The sequence below is a fragment of the Xenopus tropicalis genome, chromosome 2 (genome assembly GCF_000004195.4).
Source record: "Xenopus tropicalis strain Nigerian chromosome 2, UCB_Xtro_10.0, whole genome shotgun sequence".
NCBI lineage: Eukaryota > Metazoa > Chordata > Amphibia > Anura > Pipidae > Xenopus > Xenopus tropicalis.
The window spans coordinates 127,192,246-127,218,859 of record NC_030678.2 but is presented as its reverse complement, the minus strand read 5'-3'; the positions used below and the strand labels follow the sequence as shown (position 1 = coordinate 127,218,859).

Below are 26,614 nucleotides of genomic sequence, written 5' to 3'. Positions count from 1 at the left end.
CATTTATACGTACGTTTCTCGGCGTACATTTATACCGTGGCCTTAATCTTAAACTGCTGGTGTTTCAGGCTTCTATTGCATTATGATCCTCAGTGATTGCAGCAGAGGTGTGAGTTAGCAGTTTACATGGTATAGTTTGAATACTCAAGCATATGAACTGGTGTGGACTTGGGAAGTTTTGGAGGTGAGCAAGGAGGAAGGTCCAGGACCATGTATTGGGGAGGGACTTCTTGGTTCACCTGTCAGATTTTCTATTTGTTTGCCATTTTTTTTTTTTTTGTAAGTGCTTGCTTCTTTTACAATAAGAATAGTTTTTTATTAAAGCATGACCTGATAATTCTCTGGAAAATATTTTTAAAACTTATACAAGTAAATGGGCATATATTTTACAGAATTTTGTTTACGCCATCTGCAACCCAAAGTGAAGGACAGTTCGGAGACTCTCTGACCTTTATAGTTTAGTTCTAGTCTCAATATCAGTCCTAGAAGTAGTACTGGACTAATAAGGCATTTAATATTTTCATTTTATTGATTAGAAATATGTCAGTGTCACATTAGAAGAAGAATGTTGTGTTTCCAGAGCTGCCAGACATTGTTTTCTATGTAAAATAATGAAGTCAGGTAACGTCATCATTATTGTCAATGGCCAAAAGTAAAAGCAAACGTTACACTTTATGTACAGATTTACTTCTTACATGCATGGATTATATGCAGTGGTTTGCTAATCCTAACTGCCCAAAAACAGCAATAGAAACCCATTAAAGCGTACATTTCTTAAAATAACCGGACCAAAGTAGTTGCTGAAACCCATTAAACCACACTTCTCTTAAAATATGCACTCAAAACAAACAGACTTGGATTGTTAGTTTTGAAACTCTTTTTAAATATGTATAAAAGCCTTACATACTGTACATAAATTTAACATGATTACCCTCTTACTGTTATGTACTTAGATAGTAACAGGTTAATATACAATTATGTGTGCTTCAAATAATTGAGGGAATTTAATAAATTGATTGATGTGAGCACAAATTTATATTGCTGTTTGTGGTATGAGCTAGAAGTAGGGCAGGTTTAGGGAGGAGAGGCATCATCAGCATAAAAAAAAATATAATGTAACCCAAATGAGCTGATCAGCTGACCAAGACCAGTATTGAACATTCAGAATAGTAGGGACCCAAGAACGGAGCCTTGAGGTACCTCAAATGAGAGAGAAGGATAGACAAGAAGAAGCTGGCCATACACGCCCCAATACGACGCATTTCATGCGATTTTCAGACCGTATGTGGGCTCCGTGTTATTGTCCTGATAATTTTTGTACCATGGCGATCGCCCATTTAGTCAGACAGGTTAGCAAATATCGGGTGGATAAATATAAAATCTGTGCATGTATTGTGTATATGATGATATCCTTTGGGGTCCTACAGTGCATTTCTGGGACGTCACTTCATATGAATGTTGTCTGCCAATTATTTTATGTTCAGAACATCCTCTAATTCTTAGGACTTTATCCTACAATTTCAATCTGAATGTTAGTTTTAGATCATTGCATTTAATCATCCAATCAATATCTGAACATTTGTAAGAAAACTAAAATCTGAACATATATGGCCAACTTAAGGTCATGCCGTATTTGTACCACCAGTAAAGACAAAGTTTGGAGCAACAACGAATGGTCAGCTCAACAGACTGGTGATAGGTTGAGCATTTATAGAGGAGTGGCACTAGGATTTAGCAGTGAGCAAATTTTTGCTACTTTACGAAGTGCTATTTCTGTAGACTGTTGGGGGGGGGGGGGGGACCAGATTGTAGCTGGTCTAGTAGGGAGTAGATGATAGAGTTCACTGCAGGAGTGGTGGGTGGATATAGCTGGGAATTGAAAGTGTTGAACAGTTATTTTGGATTGGGAGACAGTTTGCATATGAGAGTGTTAAAACAGGGCAATTTTGGTATATATGGAAGTCAGTGTTGGAGCTGTTTTTTTCTCTTCTATGGGACTCTGTATGTAGTTACTTTTTGGTTTTTTGTGTGCAAGAGCTTGTGTTAGGATTTACGTGCAAAGGAGAAGTGTATAAGTGCTTATAGAGAGCTTGAGAACAGAATCTGTCCAAGTCAGGGGGGCTCTACAGGAGAATCTGCATACACGGGATTTTATTCTCTCTCGGGGCACTTGCTCATTATATGCATGCATTTGCCATAACATGGCTGCCTACACCGGGAGCTTCCTCCCAGTGTGGGGGCATAGCTCTCATGAGGGGGTGTTTCTTAAAGAAAAACTGTTGTTTTCTGCACTTGTGGTATATGCTTTTTTAGTCTGTACCTCAGATGGATGAAACAATTTTGACAGTATAAGTATCAAGCAGTTCTTGGTGCTGTCAAAATGAATGGTTACAAGCAGGCTAAGCATGCATCAAATCCAGATTCTTTCCAGGAATTCAGGTACATAAAATTATGGAAAATCACACCTGACTAATGGCTAGTATATTTACAATTCTCACTGCAGTCAAAAGCTAGACTGATGCCATACAGTTCATCTTTTTCTGCCACACTAGCATATTTTCAAGCCAAGAATCAGCTGCACTGATGGTGTCAGGATGCTAGTATTAGTCAATAGGAGACAAAAAGGGTGGTTTTGGTTGTCTCTTTGCCTTAAGAATCAGATATTATGTTTAATATTCTTACACAGTTCTAAAATATTCACAGGTCTGTTTGCTAAGATGTAATTAAAGGCCTATGGCACCAATGACACTTTTCAGTTGAGCTTAATTAGGCTGTCTGAAGAAGTGACATCAATTATTTGGGGTTATTCCCATTCCATATTAACACTCCACACACTATTTTTCCAGGGAATTATCGTATACTCGAGTATAAGCCGAGGTACCTAATTTTACCTAAGAAAACTGGAAAAACGTATTGACTCGAGTATAAGCCTAGGGTGGGAAATGCAGCTGCTACTGCTAAGTTGTTTTTTTTTTTAACTGTCAGGCAAGTTTGGGAAGGCAACCTTCACAATTACAGTTCAAGCATTTAAAATGCTTACCGTATATACTCGAGTATAAGCCGAGTTTTTCAGCACTAAAAATGTGCTGAAAAAGTATCCCTCGGCTTATACTCGAGTATATGGACTGCTGTTCTATAGGCATGGGCAGCTACACGTTACCTTCTGGGCTTGCAACAGGATCCTGTCTGGCGCAATGTGCAGAGCGATGTGCGCGCACCCCAACTCCCCCCCCCCCCCAGTGGACGGACTTGCGCGCGCAGGTACGCATGGACACACGTCCGTCCACGGGGTGCACATCACGCCAGACAGGATCCTGTTGCAAGGCCAGAAGGTAATGTGTAGCTGTCTATGCCTATAGACCAGCAGTTGTGATTGGATGCTGGGCATAAATGCAGCATAAACTTTCACCGGAAGGGTTAAGTAAGATAAGGCCTAAATTTATCCCTAGTGTCCCAGTGTCAGAACATTCCTGTCCAAATTCTGTTAAATCACTCTCCTCTCTCCACTCGCTCTTAAAGGACAAGGAAGTGTTATTATAAATTAACACTTATTCTAGAGGCATTTGTGTAAAGTACTCGCTGTACAGCTTGTTTCCCAGATCCCTGCCTTCTTGTCTCTGATATAGCGCTGGCAGCCTGCAGCATTCTGAAGACTCCAGCGACGTCACCGAATCTGTGAGTCTCTTCCTGTGGGCTGCCAGTGGCAGCCTTAAGTCGCAGTGCCTTCTACTGTGGCGTTCTGCGCATTTGTGTAATAGAAGATCCCCTTCCCTGCTGTGCCTGTGCGTGCTCCCTGCTTCATTAATATGCACATCTTACTACCGCTCAGGGGGGAGGGAATTCTGCACATGCTCAGTACAGACGTTGAGGGAAACAGGGCCGGATTTCTACTTGGGGCGCCCCAAGGCCGCCCCCATTCGGCGCCCCCCCACCCCCGCCGCGTAAACGCGAATGCGCATGCGCGAACAACCCCTATCGCTAATGCGCATGCGCAAGCGCCTAACTTAGAACTCCCATACGGAGCAGTGGGGAGATGTCCCCATTGCTCCGTATGGGAGCAAAATGTTAACATTTGCTTGCGGCGGGGCGGCATGCCGCCCCTGTGTATTTGCCGCCCTAGGCCCGGGCCTTTGTGGCCTCGCCACAAATCCGGGCCTGGAGGGAAAGGAAGTGGGCATTCCTTTTCAAAGATGGCGGCGCCGTTCACTGAAACGAGTGTGCAGCATGCAGTAAGTGTATCTCTGTAAATATTTAATTAGGCAAGCCAGAAATATAGCGTTTTTACTTAACAACACTAGTACTATTGAATAGTGTGCTTAGTAAAATTTGACTTTCATTCTCCTTTAAATCAATCTCCTCAGACATCAGAATTAAGAGGGTCATGCAAAAGCGTACTTGTCTGTTATCCAGTCAATCGTCTGGTCAGATAGTCTAATTTCATAATTTACATGGATGATAAACATCATCAATGCATATTTAGTCAGATGACAGTCAAGCAAATCTTAGCAGATGAAAGGTAGCTGTGACCCCTCTGACTTCCACATTTGCTGATACCATGTTGACACATTTCATTTTCAGTCAGGGCAAACACTGCAATTTAGTTCATATCTAGAGTCATCTTAGAAGTCCACTTAGCGACTCTAGATGTAAAATGACATGATTCCTTTAAAATATGTTTCCTACATTTTAGTATAATTGTAGAAGGAAATTTCTCTGCATTTAAAGTATTTTTGATCCAACAGCATTGGACTCATTTTTGGATCTGGCCCCATACAGTATTTTAAGAAACCTTGCTGTAATCTATACTTGATAACTACCTTAGAAATTTCAGTCAACTACCTGCATTTAGCAAAGATGATACAAGGCCTGCTCACTAGGCAACATGCTCAGATGCAGTTTAGCAAAACCAGAAGGACCACAAGGTAAACCTCCCCAGTATACAACATTCTGCAAAAGTAACAATAAAAAACAATAACCAGTAATAAACATTATATTGCTAACTTTAAATTTAAAACTTTGTCTTCAAAAATGACTGACCCCACTACAGGAATAATTTTTCTCAGTGTCCCCTGGCAGGATATGTACTCAACTAACGCGAGTGAGTATATGGCTTGTCTGGCATCTGTTCCGCCGTTGTGTGCGCACCCCCCTTCCCCCGTGGACAGACTTACGTACGCACGCACGCACGGCGGAACAGATGCCAGACAAGCCATATACTCGAGTATAAGCCGAGAGTGACTTTTTCAGCACATTTTTGGGGCTGAAAAACTTGGCTTATACTCGAGTATATACGGTACTTACTTTTAATTAATTATCATGTCAAATAGAAATCGCTATCTGTGCTCCATGATACACACTTTGCCTACTTTTTTTTTTTCGGCACATGGCAAAACACATGACACCACACCCAACCCCTTCCCATGATCTGAAAGCAGCTCCATATGTATGTATGTGTGCGTTTAGACAGCTTTTTTTCTTGTTATATGTAGAAAAATATTTATTTTTTTATTTAGAAAATGTACCACTGAAACCATTCTATTATAAATAAAATTTACAGGAAATCCTTCCCCAGTTAACATTTAGTTAAACAAATAATTTTTTCAGACTTGACTGAACTTGAAAATACGTGTGTGTGTGATGTTTTCATTTTACTATATCCGAAAGAACAAAACAAGACTTTCTGGTTATACATTTTTGTTCAACAGTTCACCTCCTGTCATTATTATTTATTATTAAGCCTTTCAAACAAATGAAGTGAAAATAAAGATAAATACATATTCTACGTAGTACTTTACAACATAATGATTTAAGTCAGAAACATTTACATCACTTTTACATCAAGTAATACAGGTATGATTATTGGAGGTTCATATACGTAAAAAGGTAAAGCTGTTTCTAAAGCAAGACAAAGGGAACTTCAGTGAGTGAAATTTTCCATCAGGTTTCCATCTGGCACTCTAGTGTGTTTTTTGTGTATTTCGTGTAGTTCAAATAAGTCAAGAAAATGCAGACATGTCAACTCACACAGATTCATCCATTATCCAGATTACAGGATAGTCATCTCCCATAAACTCCATTGTAATCAAATAAGTCAAAATTATTTCCTTTTTCTCTGTAACAATGAAAACTATACCCCAGGTCCCGTGAGCATTAGTACATTTATTGGTCCATGCAGTTTGAACTAGCAGCACTGACCCATATATTAAATACATTTAAGGAGATTTTGAATCTACACAGATGTAGGTGTTAGTTCATTCAGCTTTCTTTGTTCTAGTAATTGCAGAAAGGTAATAACCTGTGGTATTTTTCGGGATGGGGGGGGGGTGGTTCAAGACAGTAGGATAAAAAAAAGTTTGTGTGTGTTGATTACGGAGTCCAGGCTGGATTGCAGCATTTCTTGTAAGATTTAGATTTGACCAAATCAGTTAAAAAGAATGGCAGTAAGATGAGTATGAGATGATTTGTTCTAGATGTCAGACAGGTAAAGGGAAAGTGAAGTGAGGTAGCAGAGTAAACACAGGGGAAGCCTGGTGAGGTCAAGGTTTGGTGATAGCTAGACCCAGTAGTTTTATCTTGCAGAACAGACCCCTTTTTATGTTGATTACCACTAATGTCATGGAAGTCAAAATGTCCCCTACCTGCATAGACAATTATTATATAAAAAGCCTTATTGCCACATTTTTGGCTGACCATCTTCAGACACAGTGTTTCCTATTTACAGTGATTGGAGGAGATCCAAAGTGTGTAGCAATGTGCTAAAAGTAATTTGTATTAAAGGACATGTAAATATCTGAAAATGACGTAACTAAATGTGAGTGGACTATCCTTATATTTAGGATATGCTTTTTTTATTTTTTTAAAGGTTGTTAATCCCAATATTTATTTCCCATCTGTGCTATCAGTGTTCACCTGGCTAGAAGACTCCTGCAGACTGAGAGGCAGAACTCTTTGTTGATAAAAGAAGTGGAGCAACAGAAAGCAAATGCAGCCCAAACTTTATTGGAGGTAGGTCAGCTATTCCCATTAACTGACTGAACACTCTGGTGTGTGCATGTCAGCTTCTTTTTCAGTTAAACATTTTTGCCCTTAAGATATTACCAAAACATGGATTTAATAAGAGAAATATGACAACCTTGAACAACCAGTTTACAGTTTATTAAATTTTACAGTTTGCATATTTTTCATTCTCTTGTGTCTGGGTATTTGTAGTTTTTTACTTTAAAAGAGAGCCGAACTCCTCCAAGCAATTTTTTATCAGTCCATGCAGAGGCCTGTTTTATAATTTTAGATAATATAGACTGCTTTAGATTCCAGGTTCTCCTAACACAGAAGCCAGTGTTATCTACTGTCTATCTATTGACTTATTGATCTAACTATTGATCTATTAATCTATCTATACACAATGGAGAGAAAATTATATCAAAGGGGCCTTTTATTTTTTAAACTTAGATATATAATGGCAGGGCAGCAGGGAAAGACTAGAGATGTTATAATAATTCTGCGAGAGAACAGTACAAAAAAACACAGGCCTATGGGGTAGATGGTTACAGGGAGACCATGCTAAGTAATAATTGTCATACAGAGCATGAGGCCTTGCCAGTCTGCATTGTATAAATAGTTTACAGATTGGAAGGCTGTGACTTTATGCTGCCTAATGCAAATGCAAAAGGAACTATAACTTTTTTCAAGTTGCTTTGCTTTATCGTGTCTAGCATAGAGGAAAGTATATGCTGGATATACTTAGTACATAAATTGATATCTTTATTGGTGTACCTTATCCCTAATCCTCTTTTGGAAAGACTTAAGGCAACGGTATACCAGGCATTGTTGGTATTCACTTGGTACAAAATTGGAAGTGTTGTGATGCTTGGAACTATTGGCAGCTTCTGTGAATGTTGCCAAATTGTACAAATATTTTACCCGTTAATCTCTGTGATGAGTTTAAGTCATTTGCCCATGGCTAAGGTGTCAGACAATCACATCTGTTACAGAGTGGAGCAATAGAGACCATAAATGATGCCTGACCTTGCTCAACTTTTTGCATCATTCTTCCATATGAAAGAGACACAGTGCTGACTAATGAGTCATAATGAACCAAAAAAAGGTTCTATAATACTTATCAGTTTGAAAAAAAACCCAACCGTTATTCCTCTAGTTTAATTCCATACTTTTTAGAGAAAAAGAAGGTATATGCAGATTTGAATGCTGATATTGTGCTATTCTAATGCCTTCAGACACAGGCCAGGAAATAATGGGGCTGAAATGTTTGTGATCTTTGTCAGCTGATCCAGTCACATCTCTGTACTTTACAGAAACCACAGCACACAAATATGAAAAACTGCATATAGCTAGTGTTATTTTGACTAAAAATGGCAGTTATTTTTATCCAGCAGAAACAAAGGCCTTTAAACTTATCTGTTGTCTGTTCTGGAGGTACAGTAAACATTAGAAAGCAGGTGTTCTGTTGACTGGCCCAACAATTTATGCTTCCACACACTGATTACTTCAGCCTCAAAAGTCCACTTAGTTCATTAATCTGTTCTTATAGCTGCTTGGAGCAAGCTATGCAGAGATTTATATAGGGACTCGCTCCAGAGATTTTATTATTGGTTCCTTTCCTTAATTACTGAAGCAGGAAGCCATAGATAAAATTATTAAATGGTCCTCCTTGTCATCAGGTAATTTTTTCCCCCTTTCTACTCCATACCTCTCCTAACCTAAATTGCTATTCGTTGCCAGGATCACCCTAACAGCAGAAAGTATATTGATTGTGATGTTTGTCTATTGTGTTTGTAAGAGTGCAATAAAGAAAAAACTGTCAGACAAAAAAAAAATAAATAATAAACGCACCCAAGATCTTGCTGCTTGATTGATTTTACGGGACAAGAATCTTCAACTATTACTCCAGGTGCATAATCTTAATGTTCTGCAGTACAAGGTGGGTAAAGTGAAACATTATATGCAAATTTACCTATGTGGCATTTTTTAATTGATTGATGAATGCTGAGGAGCAAGGAGTTCCAGACTTAAAAGGCTACAAATAAAAGGATAGTGCCAGAATGAGGAACCTTGGTCCCACCAGAAAACCTCACCCTAGGGGCCCACCAAACACTTTAAATGCCCCAACCGCACACATATGGCCAGTGAGCCAGTTAATCCCAGACATGCCAATAAGATCACTACAGAAATCAAGATATTAAAAGCATTATCTCAAACCTTTCTTCTCACTCAGTGCTCTTATGCTGCCTGTCTCTCTGCTTAGCTCAAATGCCTGTACAAAAATGAGGTGCCCATGTGTTTCACTGTGTGCCCATGTGTTTCACTTATTTTTTTCAAATAAGAAAAATGTTTTCCACACTGATCAGCAAGTTGTGGGTGGCAGGTGGGGCCTCCAGGGATTAGAGCTTGCTGGGATTTTTCCCTGTATCCTGGTGGACTAGTCCAACCCTGGAAAGGCTACTGAAGAGTTTTAGGGCACTGTTGACGAGATGTGTTTGAGGACATTTCTGAACAGAGCATAGAGGAATTGGGTCAAATTCCAAAGGTTCCAGGGGAACTGCAACATGCATACATTCATTGCTTCCCCTTGTGGTCTGCTGAAAGCGACCTGCAACTGTTTCTGGCATGTTTTTGCTGTTACTTTTCCCAAGCAATATATCATCAATCAAAACTCCACATGTGCCATGACCTTTAGAGTGGAAGTTGATATGCATAATAACATTTGTAATGTACTATAAAACAGAAAAGCTTTCCTACTCTGGGCCATCAAAACACTTTGCATGGCAGACTATTTGTTGTGCCTGGCAATGTATCTATTGTCACATTGAACATCATAGCTGGAAATGAGAAAGCTATATTTTCTTTACTGTTTGCATTTTATTACATTTTATTAAAGTCAAATGTTTACATTTGCTTTCCATTTTTAAAGCTGGAAAGAGCCAACTCTTTGCTAAGTCAAGTTCAGCAGCCATACCAGTACCTCATTGAGTCTGTTCGTCAGAGAGATACCCAGATTGATTCACTAAAGGATCAAATTTCTAAGCTTGAACAAGATGTCAGGTAAGTAGTTTTTACACACAAGGTATATTTATATATTAAAGCTTGTTGTTGTTGTTTTTTTTTATTGTTTGGATAATTTAAGAAACATACATAGTCCCTCAGTTATACATAACTTGTTTCGTGTTCTCAGAGCAGTTTCCCGATTAGTTAACCTGTTGTAGTGAGATCTTAACGACTGACTATTTTGTTGGGAAGCACTTGCCAATTCTTTATAACCAGTTTAAGATATAATATCCATTCCTTTTGATATGACTGGAGGTGGTATCACAGATTAGTACCCACATAATGATTTCAGAAATATTTAATTGCAAGGGACATAAGCAAGGAGCAACACTGCGAAAGGCTTGTATTTTAAATAAAAATAGATCTTGTTGATATTTGTACTGTAAATGTCCTAGGAAATCTGGTGGCAGAGGTGGGGGTACGGGTTAAATTTTGCAGCAGCAGATGAAGTCAAACACAGGCACAGTATGTCTTGATGTCACTCCTGCTGACATCATTGTGTCTGCACCAGTAGGGTCCCAGAGGTCCGGGGGCCTAGGGTAGCACCAGACCAAAATAAAGGCCTGGAGGGCTACCACTAACTAACAACAGGGAGGGCTCGCCAGCAGGTAGCTTACAGGACCTCACCGTGGGAGGTATGGCAATACCAAAAGCTGAAACCTTCACCCGCCTAATCCTGCACTAGCAACCCCACTTTGTAACACCCAATCCGCTGGTAAACCCACAGGTCCCATGGGTATTGAGTATACCTGTTCATCACTAATTTGATCCTGTGCAGCTAACTACTGTTCACTAGCTAAAATGAAAGGCATGTATAATGAGTCAGATTAATGGTACCATATCATATCAAAGGTCAACTGGAGGAATAATCTATTTAAGCAGCCAATTCATTTTTTTATTCACTTTATGGTGAGGAAAGAGGTGAATTGTCCTTTAACAATTTTTTCACATTAGCTTGCTCACAGTTTTATTATATCTGAGTGACTTTGTCTGTAAAAGCTATGACAAATGGGCTGTCACTGAGTTAAGGCAAAAAGTTTTGGCAGTCCAAATGCTATCTGCACCCATCATTGCTTCCCTTTGAGATATACAGGAAATATGCTATCTAAGCACTACAAAACTGTAACAGGTGGATTGCCACTCATGCTTATCATTTGCTAGTTAAAAGGTTATGCTTACAGATATAGCATTTTCAGGTCCGAGCACAAGGTATAGTGGCCCCTAAAAGTTACTTTGTACAGGGTTTTTTGTAATGTTTCTTTTGTGTCTTGTTAAATATTTTCACATGCATGGTTGAAAGAGCGGTGTTTAGTCTACAAAATGCTAAGCTCAAATTTGTTCTGTTGTTGATATCGGTATTCCTGTAGTTATTTTTGGTTGACTTAATGTTCAACAACAAAAAAGCACTGACATTTTTAGCCATCATTTACAATACCTTTTGTCACACAGGAAGCAAAAAAACTCTTCCCCTTTCTGTTTCTTTTTCTCTGTCCCTTGGTGTGTTCTTATGGTGCGTAGTGTATTCTGTTGTCTTCCCTGCTTTTCTCAAGGAAACAACAGAATGCTAGAAACTGTGTCTGATTAACAAAAACCTTGTTGTACTCCTGCTTGTACACAGGTAACTATTGTCTCAAAATGAGGATGTCCAAGGTTTGGGGGGCTAATGACCTCTGTGTAGCTTAACTATGCTAAGGCAATTTCTGTCTTGTCATCTGTTTCCTGGTAAAGTTTCCAAGACAAAACTCAAATAACTCATTATTCTGTGATACAATAAAATAAAGTGATATAATAAAAAAGAGTACAATTGGTTCTCACAATATAAGTTAGTTAAATGACCATTGCTGCAGCATTGGGTACAGGGCAATGTTCCTTCTAATTGTGTCTGCAAAAATAACTTTAGTGTGCACGTTTAGGCTAATGGCCAATGGCTAATGATTCTTGGCCTGTGTTTTTCCACAGTCCCTGCACTCCGATTAGCCTGTGCATGCACCCAAAACCATTGCGTTGGCCTGCATGGAGGCACACGGAGCAGATTTTGGTTCTAAAATGCATAATCACAAGGGATGCACCAAAATCCACTCCATTTGCTTGCAGGCAGTTGCACTGAATCTGGGTCCAGGACACCTGTGTGCATCTGTATTTCTGTAGTAATGTTCAGTCACTGATCTAAATTGATCTAGAACAGTAACCCCCAGTCTGTGGGTACCTAATTCTTACTGAACTTAAATACCCAGAATTCCAGTTCTTTTAAAGATATACTGTTGCTGTTTGTTAGAAATAAAGGTTGCTCAAAGCCAGTGATTAGTTCTACTTTGGCTTTATACTAAGCAATTATGTATACCCTTATATTATTATCTATGTCTGAGAAATTCTTTATTCAACTGATTGGTACACAGAAATAAAAATTCCATTATTTAGCCACATAATTTGACCACTGGGGATAATTGTTTAATCAAAATCTGTGGTTAAAGATACCTTGCCAAGTTAGCTATGACTATTCCCACTTGTATGAAAATGTGCACATAAAAAATGTTCCTGTGCCCATCTGTTTACAGAAAACGAATAAGAAAAACCTTCCAGAAATGTATATACAGGGGGTAGAGGAATTACATGAGCCGTGTAGGGGATGATAAAAAGGGGTTCTGTGCTAAGTTTTGCACCAAACCCTGTAGTACCACATGCCAGTCAAATGAACATTTAACAGCGTCAATTGCCTTTGCCATGAAGTGGCAACCATCTTGCACAGCTCCACTGCTAAATATTTGTGGTTGCTTTTACATATTTGTGCTACAGGTAGCTTTTTCCCACAAGAAAACCTACGTAAGCAGCTGTTTTGCAGAAAAAAAGCAAAATTGATATATTCTTTATATTTCACCTGTGTACTGTAACAGTTCTAAATTTAAAAAGCAGAATATATAATGTATAAGCTCACATGGAAAACTAACCTTATAATTAGTTACTGCATTAATATATAGCCTTTCTGTATTTTATGCTTATTTATTAATAGAACATTAATTTAGAACAATAGAACATTAAGTTGAAGTTAACTTGGAATCTGCAGAAAGCTCTCTTCCTTTACTCCATGTTCTTCAAAACCACAGACCACTTCATTTTGTTCAGTGGTGAATACACATCAGCAGATCTTTTAAAGGAACAGTAACACTAAAAAATAAAAATGTTTTAAAATAATTAAACTATAATGTACTGTTGCCCTTCACTGGTAAAAGTTGCGTGTTTGCTTCAGAAAGACTACTATAGTTAATAGAAATAGCTGCTGTGTAGCCATGGGGGCAGCCATTTAAATTGAAAAAAGGAGAAAAGGCACAGGTTACATAAGAAGATACCAGATAAACTGTGTAGAATACAATGGGAATCTGCTACTTATCTGTTATCTGCTTAGTAACCTGTGCCTTTTCTCCTTTTTTCAATTTAAATGGCTGCCCCCATGGCTACACAGCAGGGTATTTATATAAACTGTAGTAGTGTTTATGAAGAAAACACACAACTTTTACTAGTGCAGAGCAATAGTATAAAATATATTAATTATTTTTATACACTTTCATTTTTTGGTGTTACTGTTCCTTTAAGGGGCCTGTGGAAAAGCAATCCAGGTGGGAGCCCACAGTGCAAACTACACACCTATGCTCTCCCATTCTGTCCTCACCCACCATAGCTGGTGTGGATGGTGGGGTATCATAGGGTGTAGGCCATTACATTTCCCTTCTTTTGCACCTCTTTGTTCCCCTTAATTTCCCACGCCCCATCCCAGTCTCTGATCCCTGTCTACATTTCTGCCCTTTCCAGCCCAGTCCTGGATCAATTTAACCTCCACCTTTAGTCTCTCCCTTCCTGTCTCTGTTCTACTCCATTTTAGCCTGTGCCTCCTGATTGGTGCTGCGTTAGCGGCAGCCAGTCTTGAGGGGGTAGGGGCCAGGGTTCATTTGGGCCCCCTGAAAAATTTTTTTGCAGGGGGGGCCAGTAAGTTATAGTCTTGCCACTGACAGAATCATCTCTTCCAACATTTGTTTGCATACAAAAGGTAGAGATGGTTATTAGTGCAGACTTCTGCTGCATGACCATTAATACCATATAGCAAAACAATGTCATTGACTGCACAAGTTTGCAGTGACTTCTGATATCATTTTTAATGTACATTGGGGGATAATGTCCAAAGTGTTAAATATTTTTTAATTTTTCCTGAATCCTCCACTTAACTTACACAAAATAGAAGTGTTATATACAGTTGGATAACCTGATTATTCATCACAGTGTAAATCTTTCAACAAGATCTGCAAAGTGAAAAAAAAGGGCAACATTTTTTCACCTTAAGCACACCTTGTGCTGACACGATCCATTTGTTGTACAGATGCCTAGTTTCATCTGCTTTATGATTGGCACATTGTTTTCTTTCAAAATATTTTTTTGTTCATATTTTTCTTTGTGTTTTTTAGGAGCACAATGCTGCACTTACAATAGCAATTTTGTCAGAGGGGTGAGGATTAGTGTGACATGTTGTTATAGCCCTAATAAAGGAACAATATAAATGGCAGGCTTTCCTAACACGTTCGGTTGTGGAGATAAAATGCTTCTATACAGTATTAGGATAACAAATGACAGTGCTTTATAGAAGGCTTGCAAAAGCAGCCTTAACCTGCCATTGTATAGAAGAACTTCTATTTTTGTTAGATTTCTGCACTTTATTTTAAATCACAATGGCATTCACTACGTATACAAATACATTGTAAGGAACTGTAGTGAATAATGACATTGGCAGGCTTCATACGAATGTTTCCATTGTTTACTTGGCTTTCAGATGCCATTTAATGTTCATTTAATTTTGTTTTTTTCACATTTTCTTTACGTCTCATAATAGCTTACTAGTACTACTGCATGTTCAAGAAGCAATGTGAGCATAATTAGCTAATGTAGTACTGTATGAAGGTCACCAGTTTTACATTCTCATCATTCTACTTTGCCTTTTGTAAAAAGTTTTACATTTTGTGTGAGCTTTAGAAAACGCTAACTTTTCTTAAAGTGATACTGGCAAAATATGAATGTGCATTAAAAGTTACCTATAAAAGTTTACTGATAGGTTTGCTGTTGTAAGTAATTGTTACATGAAGTCCCTTAACCTGACTGTCCCTTCTCAGCCAGTCAGTTATAGCTTTCAATGCTAACGGCCTCCTGCTGCACAAATATGGCAGCCCCCTCATAGAGGAACATCGTGGATCAGATAGGTAATGTATAAGCATTGGGCAAATACTTTTATGGCAAATTATAAAGCTTATGCAAAGACAACAATGTAATTAAAAAAAAATGTTTTATTTCAGGTGTCGGTATCTCTTTAAGACTTCACAATAACTTTATTTAAATGCTAGCGCAATTAGGTTTAATTATTTCTTCTAATATATCTAACTAACGTATCATGCTTCTTACCATCAGTGTTGGGCTCCAGAAGGGGCAGCAGCAAGGAAGTTTAGGCTCAGCAGAGACTCTCGCAGTGATTGGTTAAATTGCATCATTACCAGTTGTCCTTATCTAGCACTCTAGAGATGAAGCTAGTTAGAAAGTCACCCATTTGTCCTCAGTCATAGGATAATGCTACAAAGGTACTATTAAAGACATTACCACAGAACTAAAACACTAAGTGAAAGTCTCTTATGTGTCCCTGGCAAAAAGCCACACTGTTGAATCAGTCACAAAGAGATGAAGCATGATATAGACTTATAGAGATATAGAGTAACAGTGACATGCAGTTTTGTGACAGTTTCCCTACATTCTAGCTTTTTATGTACCAAAAAGGGTGCCAGTGTGAAAAAGCTGCATGATACAAAAAAAGTTACAATTCTTGTGACAAACCAAACATACTGAAAACAGAAACTTAGCTGAAACTAAAATGTTAATCAAAGAGATCAAAAATGTGTAATTGCTATTTCCCATAAAGTCCTATATAAACAAACAGCTCTTTGTGCTTTGGATTTTCTTTTTCTTTGTAATATTTAGAGAGTGCCTTGCACTTGATGACACTTACATAAACCCATACTTGTGGTAAAGTGATCTTGTTTTTTTGTAATTTTTAGTAGCTTTAAGGAATGGGAATCCAAATTACTGAAACAACCATATCCAGAAACCACAAGTACCAAAGCATTAATGTAACAGCACCCTGCTAATGCTAAAGCACAGAGGATAAGCAAACATACTAAAATTTACTAATAAAAGCACCCCAAAAGGGGGTGGCTATATTTTGGGACTCATAGTTTTATGTGTGATTAATTGATATTTTAACTTTTAGTTTCCTGCCTCATTTGATGTTGACAAGTTTTGGTGTGCATCATTGGTAATTTCTAGAATTCCTGCAATGACCTAGGGCTAATGCCTCACGGCCTGCAGATAAACTCAGGCTGAGAACTGGCCCCCACGCTGGCATCAGCCTTTCCTTGAGCTTGCACCCAAAGCAGACACATGGAACAGATTTTGGTGCAGAAACATGTGAGTACACATTTAAGCGCCGAAATCCCTCTCTGTGTGCCTGTACCCCGGCCAACGGAATGGCTGTGAGTGCAGGCACAGGGATGGGCTGATGCCAGCATAGGGGCTGATTCTTAGCTTGATTCTTAGCAGACTGAGAATCAGCCCCATGTGGCATTTGTATAAGACAAAAAAAAGAACATGCATACAGTATAACATTTCATGTCAGTGTAAGAAGCAGGTGTTCTGCTTGTGGTGTGCTGTTTTTATTTTTATGTTGACTAGACAGGCAGCTTCAGTGCACACAGTGAATTCTCAATAGGTGCTAAGTCTCTAAAGAAAAAATGTATTTCCTTTGTTTTCTATTCTTTCAACCATATTACTGCACCTGCTTCAAAATGCACAAAATCATTCAGGATGCTGTGTTTACTTGGTAATGCAGTTTTCCAACGTGCAGTTCAGTGGCATTTTCCAAATATATATTTATGGTTCTTTGAAACTGAGAAGTTTAAATTAATGGCAAACTTCAAAGGACTCTTGCTGAAGTGGATGGGAAGTAACTGGCATGAGTCTAGTAAAGTAACACAGAGAAGGATATACAGTAATAGAATGGGTATTAGGTATTACATAGTACAGGTATAGGACCCGTTATCCAGAATGCACGGGACCAAGGGTAATCTGGATAAGGGGTCTTCCCATAATTTGGATCTCCATACCTTAAGTCTACTAAAAAAACAATAAAACAATAATTAAACCCAATAGGTTTGTTCTGCCTCCAATAAGGGTTAATTATATCTTAGTTGGCATCGAATACAATGTTTTGTTGTATTATTACAGAGAGAAAGAAAATCAATTTTAAAAATCTGAATTATTTCATTAAAATGGAGTCTATGGGAGATAGGCATTCTGTAATTCGGAGCTTTCTGGATAATGGGTTTCCGGATAAGGGATCCCATACCTGTATCTACATCAGTGCAAGTATGCTACGGTGCATTTTAAACATGCTGGCTTTGCACACCAATGGTCTGTTCAAAAAACAGACAGGACCTTATAAATATCCACCTTAGTATACGCACTGCCATAAGGAGTTCCATTCTTTTAAAGAAAGGAACATATTAAATATGAGACAGCTGGGTTCTTTTTATATGCAATGACATGATATTTATATTCATCGTCCACATTGGACCTTACAGATTAGTTTGCCTGCCACAGGATGGCATTCAAACACGGAGCAATTGTTAATTACTTAGAATAAACCTATGCCAATATCGGTGGAATACACAAACTGCACCCAGTGAGTTTAGGAATCAAACCCAAGATCCAATGCTGTGAGACAGTAATACTAACCACTGTGCATCTGTACTTTTTGCTAAAATGCTACTTTAGAGTTATTGGTTCCAGATTAGGATAAACACAGTCTCCTTTTTGTATTGTTTTCTTTACTGATGTATTACTGGTTCTGTGTAACAGCATCAAGCAGTTTAAATTAATCTGTTATGAGTTAAAAAAAAACTGGCTTGACAATCCTGGCTGGCAGCACAAGTCGCAAGCAGGACTCAACAAGTAAATGTTGGCAGTAAGTAGGCTGCCCAACGTGCCTGGCAAAATTGTTTCTGAAAGATCTAAATAGCGTAATCCCTATTATTCTGTAACAATGTACACAAGGGAGGGATTTCTGAAATGGGCAGTTCTAAATAGGTGAGTTTTGTAACTGCCGCTTTAAAGGTTGATTTTACTGACAGTTTTATTATCACAGTTTTTCATGCAGGATTTTGCTAAAAGCATTCATTTGCTACAGACATACCGTACTTGGTTATATCGTGCACGTCACTTCATATAAAATACAAGTGTGTAAAGGAAGAAAGAGCATGCACAGATGTAACCACAGAGTTTTAAAATAAAAACATGTCTTTTTTTGTATTTTAAGCACCACAAATGAATTATCATTAAGTGACTATTTACAAATTGCATATTTCTGATTATTAATATTCAAGGAAAGATGGAGAAATTCTTTACAATCTTATGCCTAATGTATGTCTGTAAGTGTAGGCTGTTTTTGAACATGTTTTAGGGCAAGATAAGCAAAAGAAAATAAAATGTGAGTGCAAGTCAGTTGTGGCTACTGCTCAACACCCTAAGGGAAACTTTAAATTACAACCACCACCAGGCTGGTGCTAATTCCTGAATTCCTATGCTTTAATGCAAGCGTTTTTTAACTCACAAGTTTAAAAAGGAGTAAAGAAGCGAAGGGAATTTTTTTAGGAAAACAGACATTTTTAACCCCTTATTTGCTTGTTTGAGCGTTTTAAGAGCAAAGGTCTGTTTGTCATCCATTCATGAGCTTAATACATGGAGCTTCTCATTGAGTAGCATTAGCAGTGGTGACTGGTGGGAAGAGGCAATGTAAGCACCAGTGTTTCTCACCATAGGTCGTCAGAGGTAAAGTGTTTGTGTGCCATAGGCCTAAGAGGCATTCTAAACACCAGCATAAACTGTGTTTACCCAACCCCCAAACACAGATTTCCCTGCAAAAGGACATCAGTTATGTTTTAGAAAAATTAAAATGTTCTAAAATACCCTGGAATGTGTTGGTACAGGTATGGGATTTCTTATCCGAAAACTCAGCATCTAGAAAGCTTCTACTTATGGGAAGACCATCTCCCGTAGAAGCAATTTTAAGCATATAATTAGCCAATTTCTTTTTCTATTTAATAATAGAACAGTACCTTGTACTTGATTGTAACAAAGGTACCACATGTTGATACTGGCAGCAAAACAATCCTATTATGTTTATTTAATGTTTAAGTATTTTTAGTAGGCTTAAGGTATGGTGATCCAAAAGGAAAATTCTTATCCAGAAAACAACAGGTCCCAAGCATTCTGAATAATAGAACCTATACCTGTAGCACTTTAATTACTAAATTTTCTCTTTAAGGAAGAGAATATATGAAGGTATGCGATATTCCTATGCTCTGCTTTCATGTGATTAAGAATTATTACATAATGCAAATCATAGTTATTTATGACATTTATATACAAAACTTGCACTTATAACTGTCCTTTCAGTTTTTCATGACAATTTGGTGAAAGACAGCTCACAAAATGAGTGACTTGCTGCTCTGTTTGTTGTTATTCTGTTTTCTGCTATCAAGACATTCTGCAGTGCAGTACAAAGGTGAGCCACATAGATACTTGTAATCATGTATATAGACACTGATCCAAAAGGAGGTCATAGTGCTCATGTGAGAACGTACAGTTCAAATACAGTTCATATACCCGACGTCTCTTCCTCAATCATACTTTAAAGAGATAGTAAACACCTAAAAACACCTGTGCTCAAATGATTACATTAAATAGGACTTGTTGAAATTACATTCTGTCATTTTATTTAAGAATATATATATATATATATATATATATATATATATATATATTTCTTTTTCTTTACCATTCTAAAGCACTTTACAAACATGGCAATTTGTTCAGAGCTCCCAATCTACTTTAAACAAACCTTTTAGAGCATCTTATTATCAGGGGCTTCTTAGTGGACTGGTAATTAGCTTTATCAGTGCCTCTAAAGTTCTGTGGGACCAGACATGACAGGAAGTGCTGAAGTGAAACTGGCTTCATATTCTTGTTTAGAATAACAGAAACCATAGATTTTGCCTATTGTTTAAATTAAGAAATATCTATGTTCAGCACAAGCCCTATTATTCAGGTAATGTTGAAATGGGTGTGTACTGTGCCTTTAAAATGGTAAAAATGCTAACGTATAGTGCGCTTTCCTGTGTCCATGGGAAATGTAGTGCTTGTTTAGTGATTCATTTAAAAGTACGTGTGATTGGAAAAGACAGTTTCAGCTATTGTGAAACTCGCATTAAAAAATATAATTCATTGACTAATTGCCTACACATACAGGAAGGGAATTAAATGCGTCATGACTAGTCAGTCATTGTAAGTGCTACCATAAAAATTAAATCATAAAGGTATACACTGAATATAGTTAATTGGATTTTTAGACAAAGCTCAACCTATCTTACCTTTAAAGGTGTAATCTTACCAGCTTTTATTGCTTTTGTAAATCAGTGCCGTTTTAACTTGATATCACATTTACCACTTATTGTGGCAATTTGTGTTGTTTTCTATTATATGCTTAATATAAGAAAGTGAAATTCAAACTTAATGGTTGTGTAGTAATGGCCAAGCATTTTGCTGTTATACAACATATAATCTTCTAGTTGTAGGAATTAGGTTTTTATTCCATACTTCTGTATTCAGAATCTTTTTATTCCTGTTTATCCACTTATGTATTAGCATTTTTATATGCAACTTTATATATGAGCTAATAAAATTATTCCCATCATATAGTCCTTCACCCTTAAATTTTTGTAGGAATTCTATCAATTCAGATTTGAATTATGATCTTTAAAGAATGATATGTTCTTAACAAAAATGAAAACCAACAAATGATTTCTATTTCTAGTGAAGTATTAAAAAAAATCTTATCTAATTTCCTTATACACATCAGTAAATATTGCCCTTTTATATCTTTTATCTTGAGCCACCATTTTGTAATGGTCTGCGTGCTTCCTCAGAGCTCACATGACCAGAAATAATGCAGCTGTAACAGGAAGAAGTGTGGAAACTAAAGACAGAACTTATGTGACCTAACATGTATGTGACAAATATTAGTCTTTAAAACGGCTATATTTTAATGTAGGATTATTCAATGTCGTAGAGAGAAAAATATATTTATAATGAAAACTGTTTCAGATATAAACATGTTATTATGCTCTTTTATTATGCTTTATTATGACTAATCTCCCTGAAATGCCTTTCCGCCAGCAATAAAGGGAATTGCTGGTGGAAAGGCATACGCGTCACTTCATTTTTTGCACGAAGTTTTGTCCTACGGGGAGTTAAGGCCCACGGTAGCTGAGATTAACTTTAGGGAACTAATCTCACCATGGGCCATTGCCCTAAAACTGTTTGCACTTTGTTAGCAAGCAAATATCAGTAACACTGAACAGTGACCTGCGGTAGCTATTTATTCTGAAAAATAATGGAATGGACACATAGATTTGCTTAGAATGTTTATTATAATGTATTACATCTTATGTTGTTCTTTAGTCCGTTAGGGGTTTTTTTTTTAATAAAGCTGCCAACCTACCTGGATTTTCTGGAAAAAAATGTCTGACTAAAAAGATACCAGGAAATTAATCAATAAAATGATACCAGGAATTAATATAACTTTTTTCAGCACAGTAATAAAAACCCCGCTAACTGTAATTTACCCTAGAATACCATATGTTTTAAAGAGTACGCCAAAAATATTTCTGTTAACATTTGTGGAATTTCTGAAAATTGCTTTGAAGTTTATTCTTTTAATTTGGTGAAAGTCTTATGACTCACCACTTGCAAGTATTTGTTTAAACTAGCATTTTCATGAAATTAAAATGCATGCAATTTACAGTACTAGGTTCAAAAAGCATAAATATGAATACCAGTAATCTTCTGAAGAGTTTGCTAGCTAATATGCATACCATTATAAAATGATGTGGTCCAAAAGTATAAACATTGGACATCAAACAATACTCGCAGCTTCCTTGCAATTCGTAAATAAACTGCAGGAACAACAGACTCAGACACAGGTATTCATTATGTACAAGGGTAATCTAAATAATGCAATAAAATTGCTAAAAATCCAGTTAAACCAGTCAAATCAGTTAAAGGGAGATCTGTGGTAAACCACTTACTGTGCAATGAAAGTTTTTTTTAATAAGACCATCAAGCAATGAGCAGTAATGCGATAACTGAAAAAAAGATGCAAAATTTATTAAAATCACCAAAATCATTTCAGTGAGATTAGTGCTCATTCTACTCACTTTGGGCAATTCGACAATGAGCCAAGATGGCGGAGGGCAGTGATCGGAGGGCTCTAGGTTTAAGAGCAATAGCACACACATGGCTTCTATGTGTCTGCTCTTGTTTTTACACTCTGTTCATTGTTATTACATGGAAGAACGAAGTATAAGCTTTAAAAGCTGCAAAGCGTATACATGTAATAATTTGATTTTGGGGTTTATTTTATTGTTTTATAAATGCTAAAATAATAATTAAAGAATGCTTTATTCCTTGTCTGTAATTTATTTTGAGGGTGTTACCCTGATTATAAGACAATTGATTGCAGGTATCATATAGGAAAAATACAAATCTGTCCAACAACCGAAATGTGACGGAGTTCATTACTTAGTCATAACTGATGCCCTTTGTCTAAAGCTTACATAAACGCTATTGTGCTTATAGTACAGAACATTTTGACAGGTAAAATGCCTTTATAATTTAAAATAGAGGATGGGCTAAAACAAATGTTGCTGCTAGCAAATTTTTGCTTATATAGTCAGAAAGGTGTACTCGCATAACTACATTTTCATGTGACATTTATTAGCAAATCTCAAACTACATTCACGCAAGCTTTCCAAAATTCTATAAATATGATTTTATCAGAAAACACTGTAAATGCAATTCGTTGTTATACAATTCTTAAATAGAAAATAATTGTTCGATAATGTCAAGTGTAATATCTAGTACAGGTATGGGATATCTTTTCCAGAATGCTCCAAATTATGGCACGGCCATCTGCCTTTCCCTTTTAGCTGTAATAATAAAACAGTAACATGTACTTGATCCCAATAAGGATATAATGCAAAACAATCCTATTAGGTGTAAATAATGTTGAAAGGTTTTTTTAAGCAGACTTAAGGTATAGAGATCCAAATTATGGAAAGACCCCTTACTTAGAAAGCCAGAAGTCTTGAGCATTCTGAATAACAGATCCCATACTTGTAGCTGAATTATGAACTAGAAAGTGCATCTTGGCTTCCTGCATTGTGCATAAGCTAAATGATTCAAATATCACAGATAGTTTAAAAAAATGACCAATTGCAGGTTGTGTTAGAATAGCACTCTTTACATCATACTAAAAGCTTCTTTAAAGGTGAACAACCCTTTTAACATCCTGTGTAATGTTTTCAGTTTGCTGTTCTAGTAGATCCACCAGGCTTTGTGCATTTGTTTTGGACACAATTGTGACTAGGTTTGTCTTGAGTAGATTATATAAACAAAGCTTTTTTAATTTTTTCACCAATTTCCATGAGTGCTTCATTTAGGGGGAGTTGGCCTCGAGGTTAAGTGATCACCCTTAGATATGGATCTCATGCTAGAGACCCTGGATTGATTTCCTGTGGCAACTGCTTGTGGTCTCTTGGTGTCACAGCATACTTAGTGCGCCTATAATGGCTGTCTTGCTTGCTGTAAAAACGCTTTAATACCAAATACTTTTATATTAGCACCATGATCACTGTATTTGTCTGACACGGATGGCAAAATTGCTGTACTCGGGGGACTTCAAAAATATCCCTTTTTTCCATGTTGATATTTCTGCCCTCACCGGATGATGACCCCAGTAAGATTCAAAATAACAATATGCAATAAAGGCAGATTTTTTAAAATCACTATGCAAAGATTTTTTTATGGCAATAAGACATGAAAGCTTCAAGGGGATAAGTACTTGTAAAAGTTATAAAATATATTATGTATAATACACATACATTTGTTCTGACCCAGTTTCCGCAGACCATTGGTAGAAGGATGATGTGATTTTCAGCACCTTGGAGAGCAGAGCTTACACTTCATTTTCATGCAGGAACTTACACTTTTGCCTCTTGTTTCACTATAAGCACTATTAGTTTGTCTCAGCCAAACAGTCGCAGCAGTAAAGAGGCCAATTTTACTACATAGGTTAAAAAAAACCTCTTAAATAGCTTCTTGCAGAATCCTTCCATGTTCATAATCGGAATGGCAGTACATTGAAATCTGTAATCATTTGTTAAACAAAACCTACCAAAAAAAAAGTTGAAGCCTGGCAGATTTACCAAAAGACCTGTCACAATGCAATAATTATATTTGTAGTGGCTGTAACACATACACTTCTGTTCATACAAAATATTGGGTTGTGGCCATCATGTTGTGGCATCGTATTTTATCACAGTTACTGTTGTAAACGTGTTCAAAAGCCATTCCGCATTTGACTCTACAACCAAGAAAAGTTTTGTTAGTCCATTATAGACAGGCTGTTTCTGCTGTATAATTCTGTTCCCTAAAATACTGGCTTTTTAGATAAGAGTGGCGTTGCCAAGACTTTACCTTTTTTGCTTGTTATATAATCTCTGCTTCTGTGGCTTTTCCACTCTTTTTGTTTTTGTTTTTTTTTTAGTAGGGTCTTTCTAAGATGTTTTCGACGTTGGGAGGATCTTCTTACAACTTACTTTGTTATAGCAATTCAATAGTGCCAATGATTTTACTGATCTTCCTTCTGGGTGCCCCCTAGAATCACAGTTTGTCTAGTAGATATTTTTATTATCTGTATTTATATATACTACTTTTTATTGTCCTTTTGGTTATACAGACAGTTATTCAGACAATGTGTCTGCACCCTGTGCTTACAATTGTAATCATGAAAAATTAGTCTTTTTGTTATTTCTTGAAGACAAAAAGGCGAATTGAAGCTGCTCTGTGTTCGATCTTTGCAAGGTAAATTACTCCCAAAATCTCAATCATGGACTCCATATAGTCATACGAAATCAAACAACTGACCCCACTCCTACAATGAGGGCCATTCCAACAGTGCAAGCTGAACAAATGAATCTCTAACTGATAAAGTGTAATGGGGGACTCACAGAGCTAATTACTCGAAATGTAGGTTTGCTAAGCATAAGGGCTCTGGCACACAGGCGCGGGCGACTAATCTCCCTTGTCACGGGCGACTAATTGCCGCATGTGCCATCCCGCCGGCGACTTACATGTTCGCCGGTGGGATGGCAGGTCATGGCAACTCGGGGAGATTAGTCGACCATGACAAGGGAGATTTGTCGCGGGCGACTAATCTCCCCTTGTGCCAGAGCCCTAAAGGTGGAAGACGCATATCCTTTATCATAAGATGTTATCATATGGCAGAGTTGGCGTGTCCAGTTCCATAGCAGTTTTACACTTTGTGGCTTGTGCAGCAGCATTCAACAATTAGAGCTGAGATTTGGTTTTACACCTTTCAGGAACCCAGCATAAAAGGAACAGTTTAGTGTAAAAATGAAACTGGGTAAAATAAATAGACTGCACAAAATAAAAATATTTGTAATAAAGTTAGTTAGGCATAAAGGCTGGAGTGAGTGGATGTCTAAGATAATGGGCAGAACACTACTTCCCGCTTTCAGCTCTCCCCCCCCTCCCAAGTCACAGACTGGTTACTGACTGCTAACAGCTTAGAGAGCTGAAAGCAGGAAGTAGAGAGAGAGTTCTGGCTTTTATGTTAGACATCTGCTCACTCCAGCCTTTATAAATTAAATTTTTGCCTAACTATATTGAAAACATTTTTTATTTTGCGCAGTCTATCTATTTTACCCAGTTTCATTTTTACACTGGACTGTTCCTTTAAGAAGAGAAGTGTGTGAGTGTAAATTCCAGGAAATCGAATCTACTAAATTTAAAAATCACCATAGTATGCTATAACTACTGAATACTTTAATGCCCAGTGTGTATTTTGAATGGTGTGAGGTAGAAATCTAAAAATGAAAATAAAGAAAGTGTTTAAACCATTTTAAAATTAATCATTTACTACATAATAGCTGTTCTAGGAGGATGTCATGTTCATCTACTGTGAATTGTGTTTTGTGAGGTATACAAAAGGGAAATGTCTATTTCCATGCTTGCTGAAAAGAAGTGCTTTTTTTAGCTGAGGCTGGACCTACGTAGCTGCTTGATTACTCACAGATTATTTTTGAGAGTTGAAGTTCTTATTGAGTACTTTCAGATGAGCCGTACGTCAATAGATGAGGAGCATGTGACCAAACAAATAGTTGTTTCTATGGCAGCCAAGCCAGCCAGTATTATTTTTACCTGGGACTGCAAATAATTACAAAAAAAGAAAGCTATCTGCATTGAGCTCGTTCATTTGTGATGCTTTTATAAGTGGTAATGTTTCCATTTGTGGCTGCGAGTATGGAAAACATTTGTGACCGCTGAAACTATT

General features: G+C 37.3%; 1 protein-coding gene across 1 annotated transcript in view; it reads left to right on the top strand.

Moving 5' to 3' along the window:
- The window catches only part of pibf1 (progesterone immunomodulatory binding factor 1), a gene marked incomplete at its 3' end in the record, with an annotated part of 81,852 nt that overhangs the window by 45,151 nt on the left and 10,087 nt on the right, over window positions 1-26,614 (top strand). Inside the window, 2 exon segments of the mRNA NM_001142161.1 lie at window positions 6,903-7,005; window positions 9,929-10,059. Coding sequence (NP_001135633.1) covers window positions 6,903-7,005; window positions 9,929-10,059 — 234 coding nt within the window.